Source organism: Lathyrus oleraceus, chromosome 7 (genome assembly GCF_024323335.1).
Source record: "Lathyrus oleraceus cultivar Zhongwan6 chromosome 7, CAAS_Psat_ZW6_1.0, whole genome shotgun sequence".
Taxonomy (NCBI): domain Eukaryota; kingdom Viridiplantae; phylum Streptophyta; class Magnoliopsida; order Fabales; family Fabaceae; genus Lathyrus; species Lathyrus oleraceus.
Window position 1 is genome coordinate 111,338,306 of NC_066585.1, and position 20,929 is coordinate 111,359,234.

The 20,929-nt window shown below is 37.0% G+C and overlaps 1 protein-coding gene across 12 annotated transcripts in view; it reads right to left on the minus strand.

Annotated features, from left to right (window-relative positions):
* Positions 1 to 4,392: 4,392 nt before the first annotated feature.
* Positions 4,393 to 20,929, minus strand: part of LOC127105032 (protein MET1, chloroplastic) — a 41,387-nt gene continuing 24,850 nt past the window's right edge. For 2 of the 12 annotated variants that reach the window (XM_051042200.1, XM_051042197.1), the window contains exons 2-8: positions 7,005 to 7,111; positions 6,819 to 6,913; positions 6,584 to 6,660; positions 5,990 to 6,110; positions 5,075 to 5,134; positions 4,824 to 4,996; positions 4,597 to 4,745 (exon numbers count right to left, since the gene is read on the minus strand). In XM_051042200.1, coding sequence (XP_050898157.1) covers positions 4,847 to 4,996; positions 5,075 to 5,134; positions 5,990 to 6,110; positions 6,584 to 6,660; positions 6,819 to 6,913; positions 7,005 to 7,026 — 525 coding nt within the window. In that variant the 5' untranslated portion in view covers positions 7,027 to 7,111 and the 3' untranslated portion in view covers positions 4,597 to 4,745; positions 4,824 to 4,846. Of the gene's footprint in view, positions 4,746 to 4,823; positions 4,997 to 5,074; positions 5,135 to 5,989; positions 6,111 to 6,583; positions 6,661 to 6,818; positions 6,914 to 7,004; positions 7,112 to 7,660; positions 7,882 to 20,929 lie in introns of those variants that run through there. The other 10 variants (XM_051042204.1, XM_051042198.1, XM_051042205.1 and 7 more) reach the window with 8 other exon arrangements.

Below are 20,929 nucleotides of genomic sequence, written 5' to 3' on the forward strand. Positions count from 1 at the left end.
TTTCAGGATGAGAGAGGAGGTAACATATTTTTAAGAATTATGAGAAATTAATGTGAAGCAAATATAAGGGATGAGGTAAATATTGTTTTGCAATCTATATATGCATTACCTGTGATGTTGTCATGTAGGTAAATTGAAGTGATGAGAATGAGTTATTGATCAAGTGTAGTATCTGTTCTTATAAAGCAATATAAAAATGGCAGGAGATATGTAGTCAGAGAGATAGAAAACTTGCCAAATACAGTTTGTAGTAAGACATTAAAAAGTGACGTTAAGTACCTAAGCACTTCATTGAAGCTGTAAGTGAATGCTGGAAGGAGTTATACAATGAAGAGTCAAATGAGATCCAAGCAGCAACTCTTAGAACAGAGCTACCTTCAATTGTCTATACGTTATCAAGAAAATGTGTGGAAATGTTGTTCCAAAATAAGCAACTTTAGAAAAATCACATACACTGTTCAACCGAAAATTCCAAAACATGAATAACAGACAAATGATACTAAGTATCTAAACAAACAGTAAAACAGTAAAATGTATAAATCCTTTATGTTAAACATATGGAAGATCTACTAAAAACTCCATTAAGTTGGTCGGTTTCAAGTGGAAAAAAGTGGGAAAAGGGACACAGAAAACAATTGAGTCTGGTAGTTTTACTTGTATAATTGTAGGCCTTCTCTCAAATCATTTTCCCGATGCTCTGTCAATTCTTTTTTCCTTAGACAACTTTGCATCTGAAATTTTTATCATATCTCAAGCATTGTGATTCAGTCCCAAAATGTGGTGTACATTGTTGATGTTGAACATTTTGACTTAATCAGTATGGATCAAACAAAAGTACACTATTTTACTTTTTAAAAAAAGGTTTTGAAGTTCATATATACAAAATTCCTCATGTAATGTTCAAAGACAATACCTTGATCATACAACCTCAAAGTGTACCAAAGTCATTTTCAAAATTTTGAGAATATTCATCATTATATGAAAACTTCACCAATCATCGCGGCAGACAGCATGTTAGACAGAAAAATCACCAAAAAAATCACTAGCCTCTAGAGATTGTTAGAAATGATTTTGTTTGAATAAACGATAAACACATGAACATAATAATGGTGTTCACTTCAACCAATCTACCAATTAGAAGCACAAGTATAGAAAATATTATAAGCCAGCAAGCAAGCTAATTTACAAAGTAGTTTTTGCTGTCAAATGTGAGTAATGTGTTGATGTTTAATCACTAAGTGAAAATATTTAAAATTAAGAGAAACGAAATGAGAGTGTAAAGATCTTCAACTTGTATTCTAATATAATAGCAAGTCTGCAGAAATGAAACTTAATGTCTGAAATTTTTAAATATTAGGATCTTCCACGACAAAATGCTTCATCCTCGAAAAAGGATAGTTTACAATTGTAGCATTGAATACTATTCCAAATATAATAATCTAAATGTTGCTATCACTAGATACAGATTCATGACAGGGTATAAAGCAATACTCAGCAGAAGTCAATTGAGGCATAGAAATTTGGTGAAACTCAATGGTTGGTGCCACAAGAAGAACGAACTTATCCTAATATACAAATACAAACTGTAAGTAAAAATAAGGATTATATGAGAAAGGATCCAAGAGGGGTGCATCATGGTGTTTGTAAATCATGGAAATTTAAGCATTCATTACTTTTTAAGGACATGGCACCCCAAAATGTATGAACCCCACCTCCCAAAAAGAGAGGGTTCAAGGGACTAGGCTCACCAGGTGTTATGGACTGGAGGTACAGCGGCCCGTGATCCTTCCACTGTCAAGAGTAGGAAGTGTTCGCTGCTCTGTGAAACCAGCCTCACGCTATACCCTCCTGTCTAAGACACACAAGACAGGTGCCTTCACACAAGTCTCATGGGTCAACTCACAACTTGGAGCGGGCAGGCCAGCATGGTGCAACCACCAGACCAACCTGTTAAGCCTTAGCCATGTTCCATCACCTTATTGCCCCCACATGGGTCACAAGCTGGCGCTACTCAGCTCAGCGAACTAACTAGCATATCAGACATTTATAAACACTTACTTGTGTGATGTTCTAGCCAACACGGGACTTAATGAATCTAGAATGGTGTAGTATTAAGTTAGAACATGCTTTCTTAAATGTTGTGGTTGATGTTATAATACATATATAGGACTGAATTAGTCACAACATATATAGAAGGATTAAATCTATTCAGAAAGTTATACGCAAACTAAATACACTCAAAAAAATGATTCAAAACCAATGTAGTGAAATGCATACCTGGTTTAGCTTAGAGTATCAACAATCAACATTATAACTTTTGAGTGTTGCTGCTTCATTTTCTGGCTTTTCTCTAATGCTTCCTAATATTTAGCATCCCATCGGCATCTTCCATATTCACTGTTTGTTTGTTATAGTTGGCTTACTAGCATACTTTAAATCGTGGTTGCAGTTGCGGTTATGCTGCAAACTTTTATATGGCAGGAAATTACGGCCAATGCGATGTTGCGGATACCTCAAAATACTTTTATGCTGCATCTATAGTTCCAGAATGCAATATAAAATCATGCTTAATATATATTATGGATATGTATTTCTTGCAATTATGAAATCACATAATTGACAAAGTCATGCATTTTTTACCATCTGATCAATCCGATGTCTCACATCCAACCTTGTATAATAGATTCGATTACGGCAAATGCAGACCAGCTGGTCTTAATTAATTTAACAATCTAGATCGTATGATTGCAGCACATGAGGGATTTCCTGACTACAGGGGTTCGAACCCACAAATGCTTATAATAAAATGTCACGAATAATGATTGTGCAAATAAAACATGAGATACTTTTAAAACTAACAATAGTATATTGAAATTTCTTGTGGAAAGCATTATCAAAACATACCAGGAGTGATATAACCATGTGTACCAGTAAAAAAGCTATAACCCATCTGAGATTTCTCAGCAAACCTTGCAACACCAAGATGTTGCTATGAATAACAAGTGGAGAACAATCATGGTGCAAATAGAAAATCCTTTTTGCACCTCCCAATGCAATTTATACCTGTGATTCCAATCCCAAGCAACTTTCTCGTCTTACATATTTCTACGAAGAGCTTCAAAAAGATTACCATTTGGCATATACTCAAAAACTAAAAGGTTGGTTCCTCCTTTAAAAAGCCAGCATAGAGTTTAAGTATATTTCTATGCCTGATTTTCCCTAAAATCCTCATTCCATCACCTTCCTCTAGTTGCTTCACAACCACTACCGTCCCATTTTTCTTTAACGCGACTCGATAAACCTTTCTGGTACCACCATGGCTGATTAAATTATCTTCATCCAAATGACTATTCATCAGCATCAATATCCACTTGGTGAAAATATGATAATTTCCTTTTTTTAATTGCTTCCTTTTGACATTTCTGTAACTTTTTTGCTCTTCAAATCATGACGTTCCTACAGATCAAACCACGGCGATGAAGATAACAACAATGATCAAGAGCGTTACATGTTTATAACCAAAGAGAATGCTTCTATGATCATGATCTTCATCATAAATCTTAAAAACATAATTTATTGAAGTTTTTGGAATTTTCTCAACACATAAACCTTTGTTTCCAAACAAAGCTTTCTCTCCACCAACAAAAACAACAATGTGGATATTGAACATTTTGATTCAGTCCAATCTCAAACATTATGGATCAAACATAAAGTATATTGTTTTAATTTTCAAAAAAGAATTTTGAAGTTCATAAATACAAAATGACACCTCATGTAATGTACAATTACTTGATCATACAATCTTCACTAAATTAGGCCTCCAATTACCTATATGATATCACTAATCTTAAAGTGTACCAAAGTCATGTTCAAAATGTTGAGATTAATCATCATTATAATGAATGTGATTATTGACCATTAGTCGTGACTATAGGTGAAAAGTCATTTAAATAGTTAAATGGATTCTTTGAAAAGCTTATAATGCATCATTAAAAGTAGCTAAATGGATTATTTTAAAAGCTTATAATGCATTATTTGAGATTTGAGCATGATATGATATCACTAATCTCAAAGTACCAAAGTTCAGAGGTTATTCTTATAAAAAAATATTAATGCTAATATCAAACTCCACAATCATAAGCTCAAAGAGAGAATAAGAAATTACAGCTCCGTGGCATTACATAAATAAGTATCACATAAACAAAAAAATAATACAATGCTCAAACCATGTCCAAGTAACATTACCATGCAAACTCTTTTCTATTCCAACTACTAGTGGCAAATTGGATGGACCAGATAAGAGGCTTGAATTTCAAGCCTCTCATACATGTCTTGGGGTCAGAGTGAATGAAAGAAGCAACATATAACAAGATATTGGTGTTATTAAAAGTATTGATGGAAATGGACAATTTTATTGATCATAAGTTTCTTATATATCATACTAGTACATAAAACATGATCCTGCAAAGGTGGCAACAAAAAAATTGAGACCTATAATTAACTACAAAATATACATGGCGAAATCAAATGTGATGGAATCATATTGCTCAATCAATTCCTTAGAGCTAAACCGATTGTTTTCTTGTGTCTACGTAGAGGAGTTATTTCTTATTAAATATTCCAAAAATTGATTTGATGGCATTGATGGCGTTCTCGTTGATAAATGATTCATCGAATCTTTTCAATAATGGGTCGAATTCCGGGGATGCCCTTGCATTTGCAAGGTCAGGATCAGTTCTGATTCTCTGTTAAACAACAACAGCATTAGGCAGCTTATTTAGCAACAAATATGATATTATAACTTGTAGAGTTATAGTTATCACCTTAAAGTCTTCAAAACCAGATTTTAGAGCTTCTTCTTATTAAATATTCCAAAAATTGATTTGATGGCATTGATGGCGTTCTCGTTGATAAATGATTCATCGAATCTTTTCAATAATGGGTCGAATTCCGGGGATGCCCTTGCATTTGCAAGGTCAGGATCAGTTCTGATTCTCTGTTAAACAACAACAGCATTAGGCAGCTTATTTAGCAACAAATATGATATTATAACTTGTAGAGTTATAGTTATCACCTTAAAGTCTTCAAAACCAGATTTTAGAGCTTCTTCAAGTGTAGAAAGTACCGCTTGAATCTGTTTTAAAAATGTATTATTGTTTAGGTTTAAATACATAGAATGTGTGGAGGATCTTTTGTAAAAAAATAGAAAGAGATGAAATAGACGGTGTTTCATTGTGTGATTCATATTTTCTGAACTCCCATTGTCAAATTTCTTTTCTAGTATGAACCAAAAAAGTGATGGTTCAAGGGGCTAGACTCACTAGGTTTTAGTGGGCTGATGGTGCAGCGGCCTGTAATCCCTCCACTGTCAGGAGTAGGAAGTGTTCGCTGCTCTGTGAAACCAGCCTCACGCTATACCCTCCTGTCTAAGACCAACAAGACCCATGCCTTCGCACAAGTCCCGTGGGTTAACTCATAACTTGGAGTGGGCAAGCCAGCATGGTGCAACCACAAGACCAACCTGTTAAGCCTTAGCCATGTTCCATCACCTTGATGCCCCCACATGGGTCACAAGCTGGCGCTACTCAGCTCGGCGATCCAACTAGCATGTAAGACATTTATAAACACTTGCTTGTGTGATGTTCTAGCCAATGTGGGACTTAAATGAGTCCAAAATGGTGTAGTATTAAGTTGGAATGGACATGCTTTCCTAAATGGCTTCCTTTGTACTCGGCACTCCCCAACTACTTGTGACATGTTATAACACTAATCAATGAAAAGATGCGATTGAGGGATTTAATGTACATATATAGAGGGATTACTGGAACAAATTAGTCACTACATATTTAGAGGGATTTAATGTACATATATAGAGGGAATACTTGAACAAATTAGTCACTACATATTTAGAGGGATTTAATATATTCAGAAAGTTATACACAGACTAAATACAGCACATACAATTTGTAAAGTGAACAAACATATATACCTGATTCAGCTTAGAGTAACAACAAGCAACATTATAACTTGCCACTGCTGCTTCATCAGGCTCTGGCTTTGTTCCCAAAACTGACTCAAATTTCTCTAATGCTTCCTCATACTTAGCATTCCTTCAACATTTAAACAAGTAACGGACATTAGGATTATCAGGAAGATATCATTAATTCTTTTAATCCTATTCTGGATGTATATACTTTGAAATTAACACTTTTTCTTGTCTCAAACTAGGCGTTGCAGATTATAATTTCATATAAAACTGTCATGTACACCTTGTCTTTACAAGAACAAAGTCACCAGTCCTTCATTCCTTATTTTAATAAGCAATTAAGTAATAAAGGGAAATATTTACTAAATCCAGCTCACCGTCATGATTTTTGTATATATGCATGATTATATGTTAAAAACCAAAATTTCATAAAATGCCCAATAATGACATGAGCGAAATGACACTTCTAGACAAGGAACTGCACTTAATCTCTATAGCAGATTCAACATTATAATTCCATTTTGAAATGAAGGAAAACTGTTAAAAAACGTAATAAGAACAGAAAGAAAACGATTTTCTGAGTCGACAGAGTCTTACTTGTATAGTCGTAAGCCTTCTCTCAAATCATTTTCCCGGCGCTCTTTCAGTTCCTTTTTCCTTAGGTAGTTTTGCATCTGGAATTTTTACAAGATTGAGGAATGAAAACGGTTGTAACCCCACATGGAGATACAGTAGTGACATATTTCAATAGAAAATAAAATATCTTATATAAAAAAAAGGGTTTGAAAATTTAAGAAATACAATTTTGTAGTTTAAATTTAAAGAAACTTACTTGAATTTCCCTGACTTTGCTACTGACTACACCAGAGTTCCTTTCAGCTCTGATGATCTCCTTCTCAGTGAACTCACCACCTGTTTCTATCTTTCCTGTGAAGAAACGGAAAGCATGGTTCACAGATCCATGTGCTAAGTTCACAATCAGGGAAACATTGCAAAAATGCATACACAATAAACTTACCATATCTTTTCTGCATTCTCATGAGTAACGGGCCTATTCATTGGCGAATTGTGTACATTGTTCTTCCATATTCCGCGGCTGGCCAAATTTCGGTCCCAAAAACAGCACTGCAAATGTTGAACATTTTGATTCAGCCATATCTCAAACACTATAGGCCTCTATTTAATGCACATAGGACACTTTCTTTATCATACAACCTCAAGCCAACCTTCACTAAATTAGGCCTCCAGTTACCCGCTTTGAGCATGATATGATATCACTAATCTCAAAGTATTAAAGTCTAAAAAATATTAATGCAATATGAAACTCCACAGTCATAAGCTCAATCTTGACCAAATAAGTTCATGTTTGGATAAACAACTTAAATAAGCGCTTATCATAAAATGCTTATGTATAAGCTATTTTCCATAACAAAAAATAAACTAAAATGAAACTGTTGTTATCTAAACTATTGGCTATTTTTAAGCTATCATGGGGCGCTTGTCAAAATCAGCTGAAAACAACTTGTGAAAATGCTTATGTATAAGCGCTTACCATACCATAAAATGCTTATGTATAAGCTATTCTCCCTAACAAAAAAATAAACTAAAATGAAACAGTTATTATCTAAACTATTAGGTATTTTTTAAGCTAGGTATAAGCTTCAAGAAACAAACCCTAAGCCTTGTCAGCTAATCTCTTCCTTTCACAAATTTGAGTCCATAAGGTTGGTCAATATCTACCTCTTTGGATGCTTCTGACTCAACATCAGATGAAGCTTTAACCACGAAAAGGAACGGTTTTGACAAATGGGTATTTGAGAAACAACAATAAGAAGAAGGGTTTCTTCAAGAGCTTTACCCGGGAAATTTTTATATTTTTAACGTCATTTTTGCAATTTTATAATTAATCTATAAATCATTTATTTATAACCTAATTATTTTATGATTTGTATATATCTAATTGATTAAATTTTAATTTTATAATAATTTAGGCATAAGAGTGTGTTACAGCATTAATTCTTTTGTTTAAATAATAATTTAGGATAAATTATTAGTTAGAGGTATAAGTATAGAATGGTTTTGATTAATTGATGTATTGATTATGATAGTATTCTTTTATCTATCGTATTTTTTTTCTTTGATTTAATCATTCAATCATTATGTCCAAAAATCATATAAAATTTTGTATAAATCTCCTACCGTACAAAACTATTTTCAATCATTATGTTGACAGAGGAGTATGAACTATTTCGTATGGAACTTGGTGAAGTTGTGGAATCCATGCATACTTGTTTTCTCCACTTAATCCACGAGTTAGAAAATTTGGATGCATACATTTCTAATAAAGAATGTGCTAACAAAAAATTTGAGATCAGTGTCTAGGGAATGACACATTAAGGTTACAATCATTAATGAATCAAATGATCTAAATAATTTGGGTGTTTCAATCTTATTTAGAAAATTGATTGAACATGAAAATGAATTAAGAAGGTTTGTGACATTGAAGTAAATACCAAAAAGAAAGAGAAATGAAATAAGAGAAGTTGGGCATCTCCTTGAAAGCCTCGTTTCCAAGGCAAGGAAAATATAGGAAAATGATGAAAGTTATGACGAAGATTCTTCCAAAGAGAAATAAATGGGGTTATCTGTCAAGTGTTATAATCAATACATAAAGAAACACCAATTTAAGCACTCTGACATGAATTTAATCAACTTTAAGAAATCCCATCCACGTGAGAAAGAAGAAAAGTAAAAGGAAGAAAGTGTTACATGTTATGAATGTGGAAACTCATGTCATTACCTCACTACATGTCTCAGTCTTAACAAGTGCAACAAAACGAAGGATAAAGCCTCCTACGAGACAAATGGTAACCATACCAAAGGTCATGGGCTTATATCACTTTAGAAGACGAAGACAAAAGATCCTCTTCATCTTCTAGTTCGAGCTCAGATGATGAATTTTCAAATTTGTGCTTAAAGGCGCATAAAACGGATAAAAACACTAAGGTATATTATTGAAATAAAATTGATTTGTAGCATATCTTTAAGGTTTTGATGATAAGAAAATATTTCAAGAACAATGGACTAAAATTTATGAAGAGAACTTAGTAATGGTACTAAGAATAGATATTTAAAGAGAAGCAAAAGATCCAGATTCTGAAAGATCTGAAGCTGAAGACCAAAATCTGAAGACTCTGACTCTGAATGAAGTCAGCCTCTAAAAATCCAAACTCTAAAGACTCAGCCTCTTAAGATCCAGACTCTGGAGATTCAAACTCTAAAGATCCAGTCAACGCAAGGATCGATGAGATTCTAATAGGCCACTATCAGACTCTAGGGACATTTTGCCTTCTTTTGATCACATGAATACTTAAGAAAAAATCTACAAAAGACACTGGGATGCAACATATAATTCCTTTTGTAGAAAAATACATACCCATTTGACAATAAAAGATTTATTACCCTATCAAACAAAAAGCACAAGTTTAACTTATAATTTCTTAACACTTGTATACTCTAGAAATTCCTAAGTCTAAAAGAGTATTAGTGTGTTGTATTTTGTTTATACCTCTTTATTGTATATCAAATGTAAGAAACAGACAATATTTTCTTTATAAGTTAGATTGTAAGAAGTTTTTTGCCTGTGTGCTTGAGAATTTGGAGTCTCTTGCTTGAGTGCTTGAGCATCTGAAGTCTCTTGCTTGTTTGTTTGGGCATTAGAAGTCTCTTACTTGTGTGTCTGAGTATTGGAAGTCTCTGGTTTTGTGCTTGAGCAATTGTAATCAATTTTGATTATAGTGAAATCTCTTAGAGTTGCAAGGGGACTGAACTACTTTCGGTTGTAGGAAGAACCAAGATAATTGCTTCTCTCTCTCTCTCTCTCTCTCTCTCTCTCTCTCTATATATATATATATATATATATATATATATATATATATATATATATATATATATATATATATATCCTTTCTACCTTTGAATTTTTTTAATCCACTACTAAACACTTAACTCTGATTCAGATTCTATATTGTATGCTCAGAATCTAATAAGAGAATTTTTAGAAAAGAAAGAAAAACCTAACACAATTTAACCATCACCCTTTCTTGTGTTTTTCTCACATCCAGTTGGCATCAGAGCATGGTATGTACTTTAAATACTTAATCGTGATATAGAAAAGATCCTGAGAGAAAAACATGATTGATATGTCTGAAACCTTTGGTTCCAAAAACACTGTTATTGTAAACTATGATAATAATGCTTCTAAAAAGAATAACTATACAACTAGACCTCAAACTTTCAGTGGAGACTCTACAGAGTTCAATGATGGAAAAGTAAGATGCACACTTACATCATAGGTCTTGATGATTAGTTGTAGGACATTCTTAAAGATGACACTTATATTCCAATTAATGGAATAGGAATGGTAACTGACATAAAAAGTCTCACACATGCTCAAAAGAAGACTTATAGGAAACATCACAAAGTTAGAGGCGTTTTGGTAAATGTTCTACCCCACTATAAATACATCAAGGTTTTTGACAAATCTATTTCTAAAACCATATTTGAATCCTTATATGCTACATATGAAGGAAACCAACAAGTAAAATAGGCAAATGCTAACCTCTTGGTCCAATAGTATCAAATGTTCAAAATGAAAGAAGATAAAGATATTGAAGCCATGTTTTCAAGGTTTTAAGTTCTGGTATCTGGTCTTCAAGTTCTGAACAAGAGATATACAACTTACGATCATATCAAGAAGATTCTTAGGAGTCTTCTTGTTAGAAACATACCAAATGTGACAACCATTCAGGAAGCCAAAGATGTAAACACAATAAGTCTTGAAAGCCAAATAAGAAATCTCCAAAGTCAAGAGATGGAGTACAATGGAGATGAACCTACCAAGAAATCAATGTCTCTTGCTTTAAAATGTGTTACTAAACATGCCAAGTCTTCTAAAATTTGGGATTCTGAAGATGCAACTCATGCAGGAACTTCTGAAGAAGATTTTGATGATGAAGAAATGGCATTTATTATCAAAAGATTTTGGTATCAAACAAAAAAGAACAAAAGATTCTCAGGAAAAAGCAGTGGCTTCAGAGGATCAAGTTATAGAGAAAAGAAAGAAGACTGTCAGGGATCACTATTACAAAAAGTAGATACAACCATGGCACCATTATCATGATCCTTCAAAGAACTGTGGTGATATCTCTAAATTCAGATGCGTATATAATTTTTTATTTTTTAATTAAATGATAATTTATTACTACGGTTTTTTAAAACAATAATGGTGATATCAATTGACGTTTCATGAGTTCGACTCTCAGCGTCTGCTAATTCGTGATTTTCTTCCGAATTTAGCACCACCATTAATTTGTATTTAAACAAAGAAAGATATATCACTACAGTTATTTAAACAAACCATTGTGGTGTTTTTTTTCTATTTTTTTTTTAATCCTGACGCTTTTTTTTATAAATTACCAAAATGATATCACCACGGTTGACTAAAAACACCGTTGTGATAGATTTTTTATTATTTTTTTAAAAAATTATTTGCTTAAGACCTACCGCTTTTTTTTATAAAATATAATTAATGTAAATATGATATCACGACGGTTGACTAAAAACATTGTTGTGATATATTTTTTATTATTTTTTTAAAATTTTATTTGCTTAAGACATGGCATTTTTTATAAATTTCATCATATATCACAACGATTTTGAAAAACAATCGTGGTGATATCATTTAATCAGTTTATACAAATCTATCTAACTTGTTTCTTCAGTTGCATATTTTCATTTTCATCAAGAAACAACCTCTGACGAAACAACGTGATTTCAATCCTAACGAAACATACTTCACCATTTAACCTCAACGACACAAAACTAGTTTCAAACCTAACGAAACGTTCAACGTCATCTTCAAACCTGAAGAAACAATAACATTTTCAACTAACGACTCTACTTTCGTACCGTCGAGGAAAGGGTCGATATTGTGTTCTTCGTTCTTGACTAGCCTTCGGTTTAGCTATTGGGGACTCCATGAGTCGTGATCGGAAACCATCTTCATCATCACAACATGAGAAGTGGAAGAGGGCTCTAATAGAATAGAGTATTTTGTTATAATTAGTCATAATTAATTTCCTATAATTATGTTGTATCATAATTAGATAGTTGGCCAAATGTTACATATTGATGTATATATATTCTATTCAGATCAATGAGAAGGACATGATTTCCATTATCTTACATGGTATCAGAGCGGCGGACTTGCCACGCTGAGAGGTGTCTTCAGTAGGTTGCATACACCTGAGGACGTTGTCCTAGAAAATTATCTTCCAAGCGATTCCATGCTTCCATTGCAGTGGAGTTGGGTTCTCTGAGTTACTTTTTGATACGACTCACCACTGACAACAATGTTTATGTTTCCTTTGATCCTTTTGGTTTTACTGTCTCTGATTTTCAGACGAGGATCACCCTTTTCAGATGTGACAGTTGTGGAGATCTTTATCCAGTTACCACTCCTCCCAGTTTTGTCGGTCTCACATCCAGTCTTTGGCATAATCGTCTTGGTCATCCTGGCGTGTCTGTTTTGAATTCCCTTCGCAAAAATAAGTTCATATGTTGTGAACCTTTTAATTATTCTGTCGTTTGTGACTATTATGTTTTAGGCAAACATGTTAAATTGTCATTTTTTGATTCTCAAACTACGACTTTGATGCCTTTTGACATTTTACATAGTGATTTATGTACGTCTCCAATTTTAAGTTTTGTTGGTCATAAATATTATGTCTTATTCTTAGATGATTTTACAAAATTCTTGTGGACTTTTCCTATTAGCATAAAATCTCATGTGTTTGAAACGTTCAAGTCACTTACTTAACTCATTCAAACTCAATTTTTGCAAAAAGTCAAAACATTTCAATGTGACAATGGCGGTGAATATAATAGTGAGCTTTTTCAAAAATATTGCACTGATCATGGTCTAGTTTTTCATTTCTCTTGTCTCCACACATCCTCACAAAATGGGAAAGCGGAACGCAAAATAAGAACCATTAATAATATGATACGCACTATGCTAGCTCATTCTTTTGTTCCCCCCTCGTATTGGCATCACGCTCTCCACATGGCAACTTACCTGTTAAATATTATTCCCTGTAAAACACTTCATAATTAGTCACCAACCCTAATCTTTTTATAAGATGGTACGTAGGCAATGGGTTTATCCATCCAAACAAAAATATAAATAACTTGTACATTCTCTTCTCATCTCTTCAATCATGTTTGCACAAACAAATTTTTACAAAACAACAACCTTCACAAGTATGAAAAGGGCTCCCTAGGAGTACCTAGGATGTTTTGGGTGCCTAACACCTTCCCATTACATAACCAACCCCCTTACCCAGATCTCTGTTTCTTTTACTAGTTTTTGTTAAAACTATTAGGTTTTTGTTCGCTTTCTAACCATTCCTTTGGATAAATAGAAGTGCGGTGGCGACTCGACTTGTATGATTTACCTTGAATTTAGTCAATATCTCTAATGGTAACGAATACCCCGTTACAGAAAAATGGCGACTCTGCTGGGGAGTTTGCCTAGTGGGTTTTGCCAACTTTTCACGCTTGTTGTATTGTATTGTTTTGTGACATATTTTTGTGCAATTTGGGATTATTGTATTGTATGTAATGATTGATTTGCTTGATATTAATTCCTTGTATGCTTGGTGATCTTTGTGAGATGAGTTCTATACCCGGACTCGAGTGCACTTAGGATAGGAGAATGGCATAGTCTTGTTGACTTGTGTGGAGTTATTCCTTAGCAAGTTGACTTGCAAGTCCATGCACTTGGTGGAAGTCATGTTGGGATCAATAATGTCACACAAGTAAGTTGTGGTTAGACATTACTCTTTCCAATATAGACCTTAGAACCCAAAGACCTTAGTTTACCAAGCCCATCTTGGCCTATTTTTTAGGATGTAGTGCGAAAATCGTTCAAGTGTAAGATTTGATACGATTGTTACACAATACTACACTCATAAGAGTCTCTCTTGAGAATATTTTTGGAATACGAGTAGTCGTTTCTCCGATAATATCTAAAAGATGGGATGATGACTATGGGAACCTCTCGTAGAACATGTTTGGCAGGTTTAAACCCTAGTACATTCCCTTTGGGTGGTTCTTAACCGAGACTCCGTGCTCGTGACTTGCAAGAAACCCTTGATTCATGGTTGATCCGTTCCTACATCCTTAATATCAATGGAACTTGGGTGTTGATAAGGTGTAAACCATAATCCACCAAAATGGATGATTGATATTAAGGATGATATGATCCATCCCATGACCTTTATTTGGTGTGCTTTGCTTGATCCTTGAGTGTGATTGTTGCATTCATGCATTCATGCACCCATTTGCATCCATATCATCTATAATGAAGAAAATTCTCAAGGAACTTAAGGGGTTTATTTGCAAAATTTTCAGACATGGAAAGACAAAGAAGGAATACAAAGAAGTACAGCTTCAGGCAACCAGACTTGAAAGAGTTAAGGAATCTGACATCCTATGTACTAGATCCCTTGGGTTTCAAAGCTCGTTTTGGGAAGCTTCTCCCTTTTCTGACTACTCAGGTGGATGAAGGATTGATGAGCGTGTTGGTGCAGTTTTATGATCCCTTGTACCGTTGCTTCACTTTTCCGGACTTTCAGCTTTTGCCTACCCTTGAGGAGTATGCTTATCTTGTGGGGATACCTATTTTGGATCAGGTGTCATTCAGTGGCTTGGAGAGTATTCCTACTTCTCGAGAGATAGCAGACATGTTGCACATAGATGAATCTCTGGTTGGTGCTCATATGACTACCAAAGGTGGAACTCAAGGTCTCCCTTCTGAGTTCCTCATTGCTCAAGCTACTATATATGGGAAGGCCATGAGTGAGGATGCTTTTGAAGCCATATTTGTACTTCTCATCTATGGGTTGGTTTTATTCCCCAACATCGACAAGTTTGTGGATGTGAACGCTATTAGGATCTTCTCTGCTCTTAATCCCGTTCCGACTATGTTGGGTGATGCTTATTTCTCTTTGCATATGAGGAATGCAAAGGGTGGTGGCGCTATTGTGTGCTGTTTGCCTCTGTTGTATAAGTGGTTTATTTCTCACTTACCGCAGACGGTCGCCTTCAAGGAGAACAAGGGATGTCTACGGTGGTCCACGAGACTCATGTCTCTCACTAATGATGATATCTCTTGGTATAACCGTGTGTATGATGGTGTGCAGATTATCGACTCTTGTGGTGAATTCTCCAATGTGCCTCTTCTTGGTACATGTGGTGGGATTAACTATAACCTTGTTTTGGCCCGTCGTCTGCTTGGGTTCCCCCTAAAGGATAAACCCAATAACATTTTGCTAGAGGGTGTGTTCTTTCAGGAGGGTAAAGATCCCCAAGCCTTGAAAGCTAGGATGGTCTGCGCTTGGCGCAAGATTCATAAGAAAGGAAGGAAGGAGTTGGGCCCTAAGAATTGCATCGCTTTGGAGCCTTATACTGCTTGGGTAAGGAGGAGAGCTTCTGAGTATCTCATGCCTTACGAGTATCCGAGACCTACACCTATGATTATGGTTGGGCCTTCAACCCTCCCTAATTCAGGAGTAGAGGAGTTGAGAGACGAAGACCTATCACATGCCTGGATCCGTGAGCGTGAAGAAGTGCTTCAGCAGATTAAGGAGAAGGATGCTTTGATTGAGTTCCTTGAGCATCAAGTTGTTGATGATCCTAATGATGCATGGACTTCTCTACTTCCTCAGTCTTCCAAGTTTTGGAAGAGGAGGTACGACCGACTCGCCAAGGAGAAGGCAGATATGGAGGCAGCTTATGAGAGAGAGGTGAAGAGGCTTCGTGCATCTTATCTTCCTGTGTCCCGAGCATTAGATGATTGTTTCTAGGGATCCATAGGATGATTATTTTCCTTTCCTCTTGTACATGATTGACAATGTTGTACTTCTTTTCCCTGATATTATTTTATGAGATAATGCGATGAATGCTTAATGTTTCTAAAATTCGCAAGTAAAACCCTAAAGTTCCTTTGAAATATAAAAACAAATCATGTGCACAAGCATTGCATGCATCATGTGCATAAGCAGGTTTTGGTTTCCGGTTTCTTGTCATGTATTCTAACTATACGCTCTTCATTTATTTTGAAGACAAACTGACTCGCCAATACTACACTAGAGCCAACACTTCAAAACTGATGGATCAACTAGAGCAAGAGAATCGTGAACTCAAAGAGGAAGTGGCCAGACTGAGTGCTTTGATGGAATCATTCTTGGCTGCCTAGAGCCAGTCTTCTCCGACGCCTTCAACTCCTCCCCAGAGGACAATCATCTCAGAGGTTATCTCCTCAATTGTGTCTGTAGTCAGTGCACACTTTGCTCCTATAACCATGCCAACCGGGTTTCCGTGGGGGATGCCTCCTAATTTCATGCCTGAGGGTCCTGCTCCAACTTTTGCTTCTATGCCGGCATCTAGCCCCGGTCCTTGTTGTTCCTCCTCCTGTCGTGCATACCATGCCCAGGGTAGACGACACCATCTATCATTCTGAGCTGTCTAAGGGCCCAGATGTCTATGAGAAGATGGACGCTATGAATGATCAATTTCTTGAGCTTCACAAGGAATTAAAGACTCTTAGAGGAAAGAATCTCTTCGGCAAGTCTGCTGCCGATCTGTGCTTAGTTCCCAACGTGAAGATTCCTGTGAAGTTCAAGGTCCCTGACTTTGAAAAGTACAAATGAAACACTTGTCCTCTCAGCCACCTGGTCATGTATGCCAGGAAGATGTCTACTCAGACTGATAACAACCAGTTGCTCATCCACTACTTCCAGGACAGTTTGTCCAGTGCTGCCTTTAGATGGTACATGGGGTTAGACAGTGCGAACATCCGATCCTTCAACGATCTTGGCGAGGCCTTCGTCAAGCAGTACAAATATAATATGGATATGGCTCCCGATAGGGATCAATTGAGGGCCATGTCCCAGAAGGACAGAGAAACATTTAAGGAGTATGCCCAGAGGTGGCAGCACAGATCGTGCCTCCGCTAGAAGAGAAAGAAATGACCAAGATCTTTCTGAAGACCTTGAATTTATTCTATTATGAGCGGATGATCGCTAGCGCTCCTTCTGACTTCACCGAGATGGTGAATATGGCGATGCTGTTAGAAGAAGGGGTTAGAGAAGGACGTCTGACCAGAGAGGAAGGCTCTTCTGCCAAACGTTATGGGGCGTTTGCAAAGAAGAAAGATGGAGAGGAACATGCTGTAACCTCCCATGTGAAACCAAGAAGACCCTCTGTGAGAAGGAAGACTGTGCGTCCCGCCGGTAACCAGCACCAGATGGCTCATATAGCACCTGTTTTCAGAGATAATCAATAGTATCACCAACATAGCAACAATCAGCAACCACCTCAGCAATATCAGCAACAACAGCACCGTCCGCAACAGCAGGCCTACCATCCTCGAAACAGTAATCAAACCAGCACGAGTTACGAGAGGAAAAAGGTCACTTTTGATCCTATTCCAATGACGTACGCAGAACTATATCCCTCTTTGATAGAGAGGAAGTTGATTACTCCAAGAGACCCACCGGCTATACCTGCTAACCCTAAGTGGTGGTATAAGCCCGAATTGCATTGTGTATACCATTCTGGTGCTCCCGGCCACGACGTGGAGAATTGCTATCCTTTGAAGACCAAGGTTCAAGACCTTGTGAGGTGTGACATTCTGTGTTTTGAGGACGTAGGTCCTAACGTAAAGAAGAACCCATTGCCCGAGCATGGGAAATTTGTTAACATGGTCCAGGGTTGTCCTGGCAAATACAAGGTCAAATATGTCAGTCATATTTGACAGTCTCTGGTCGAGTTGCACCGTTTGCTGTGTGATTACAGTCACTATGAGCACGACCATGATAGATGCCGAATCTTCCCTGTTAACCGATTGGATTGTCGCCAGGTGCGCAAAGATCTTCAGGAAATGCTGGATGAAGGAGTCATTGAGATTCTTCAGAATATGAATGTTGATGAAGATGAACCTGAGGTCAACGTGATTTCCCCAGTATTCCGGATGCCCGAACACGTTACCATTAAGTATGGGAAAGAGGTGACTTTGCCATCCTCATCTGTTGTAAACATCGCTGATGTAAGTTGTTTGACCCACAGCGGTCGTGTATTTTCAGCACCACCGAAGCCTCAAGCTAATGTTAATTTTGTTGAACGCCCGATCGGGAATGCGGTGAATTCTCTGAATCCGACACTTGCTATTAAACCCTCCTCTGTACTGAAAACTCCTACTTCTGTTGGCCCTAGTGGCAATGGAAAAGAAGACTGTGATGAGATGCTAAGGCTCATCAAGAAGAGCGAGTACAACGTTGTAGACCAGCTTCTACAAACGTCATCCAAGATATCCGTGTTATCATTACTTCTGAATTCAGAACCACATAGAGAGGCTCTGCAGAAAGTTTTGGATGTGGCATATGTAGATCATGATGTCACAATAGAGAAACTCGATAGCATTGTTGCAAACATTACCGCTTGTAACAATTTGAGTTTCTGTGACTCTGATCTCCCTGAGGAGGGAAGAGACCACAACTTGGCATTACACATCTCCATGAATTGCAAAGACGACACCATGTCCAATGTGCTGGTGGACACTGGGTCATCCCTGAACGTATTGCCAAAGTCCACTCTTTCAAGACTATCATATTAAGGGCCTCCCATGAGGCAGAGTGGAGTTGTTGTGAAAGCTTTCGATGGGTCTCGAAAAACTGTGATTGGGGAAGTTGATCTCCCAATCAAGATTGGACCAAGTGATTTCCAGATCATCTTCCATGTCATGGACATCCACCCATCGTACAACTATCTCTTAGGCAGACCATGGATTCATGAGGCTGGCGCTGTGACATCCACCCTACACCAGAAGCTGAAATTTGTGAAGAATAAGAAACTGGTAGTGGTAGGGGGAGAAAAGGCTCTCTTGGTTAGCCACTTGTCTTCCTTCTCGTACATAGATGTTGAGGATGAAGTTGGAACTCCTTTCCAAGCTTTATCTATAGCTGCGCCCGTTGAGAAGAGAACTCCTTCATTTACTTCCTATAGAGATACGAAGTTGGCCATTGAGTGTGGTGCAACTGCTAGTTTGGGAAAAATGATTGAGTTGGAAGACAACAAGTCCCGGGCTGACATTGGCTTTTCTTCTGGGGTTTTCAACGAGAAAGGGCTATTCAAGAGTGGAGGTCTTATCCACACCGGTCAGGATGAGGAAGCTGTTGCTGTCTTGGAAGAGGATGCAGAGGATTCTGACAATTTCATTATCCCTGGAGGGATCTGCAATAATTGGGTCGCTGTGGATATTCCTACAGTTGCCCACAACTCAACGTAATGATCACTGTGTTTAAAAACCCTTCTCCCATGCCAGAAGGATGAGTGATGACATTGTTGGCACATAAATACAATGATATTTTCATTCAATAAATTCATGTTAAATGTTTGTTTTTCCAAATTATTTTCCCTTTTTGCTTTTTTGCATGAAATCGGTGATCACATAAAACCCTAAAAAAGAATAAAATCAATCTTTTCATCTGCATAATAATTTGCCTTGTTCGAATTCTAAAGCTTTTCATATCCAAAATCGTTATGCAGGTTGATTTCTAGACCCATTGAACATAATGACCCAACGCCATCTCCCAATTTTGAGTTCCCTGTATTTGAGGCAGAGGAAGATGATGTTGAAGAGATTCCTGATGAGATCACCCGTCTGCTTGAGCACGAAGAGAAAATCATTCAACCGCATCTTGAGAATCTGGAAACAGTCAACGTGGGGTCTGAAGATTGTGTGCGAGAGGTGAAGATTAGGGCACTCCTGGAAGAATCTGTTAAGAAGGGGTTGATTGAATTGCTACGAGAATACGTCGATGTCTTCGCCTGGTCATATGAAGACATGCCTGGTCTAGATACTGATATTGTGCAACATTTCCTGCCTCTAAAGCCTGAGTGCGTGCCTGTAAAGCAGAAGCTCAGAAGAACTCATCCTGATATGGCAGTGATGATCAAAGAAGAAGTACATGAGCAAATTGATGTGGGGTTTATGGTGACTTCTACATATCCTCAATGGGTGTCCAATATTGTGCCCGTGCCTAAGAAAGATGGAAAAGTCCGGATGTGTGTGGATTATAGGGATTTGAATAAAGCTAGTCCAAAAGATGATTTCCCTCTACCACATATCGATATTTTGGTAGACAATACAACTAAATTCAAAGTCTTCTCATTTATGGATGGATTTTCCGGATATAATTAGATTAAGATGGCACCCGAGGATATGGAGAAGACAACATTCATCACACCTTGGGAAACATTCTGCTATCGAGTGATGCCCTTCGGTTTGAAGAACGCCGGAGCCACGTATCAACGAGCTATGACTACCTTGTTCCATGATATGATGCACAAAGAGATTGAGGTATATGTTGATGATATGATTGCTAAGTCAAGAACGGAAGTTGAACATGTAGAGCATCTGTTGAAGCTTTTCCAGCGTTTGAGGAAGTATAAGCTTCGTCTGAATCCCAACAAGTGTACATTTGGAGTCCGTTCTGGCAAGTTATTGGGCTTTATCGTCAGTGAAAGAGGTATTGAGGTTGATCCTGCAAAGGTCAAAGCAATACAAGAGATGCTTGCGCCCAAAACTGAGAAACAATTCCGAGGTTTTCTTGGCCGCTTGAATTACATTTCCAGATTCATATCCCACATGACTGCCACATGTGCGCCAATATTCAAGCTCCTGCGGAAAGATCAGTCTCATGATTGGACTGAGGATTGCCAAAAAGCCTTTGACAGTATTAAAGAGTACCTGTCTGAGCCTCCGATCCTGTCTCTGCCTGTAGAAGGAAGACCGTTGATCATGTATCTGACTGTTCTTGA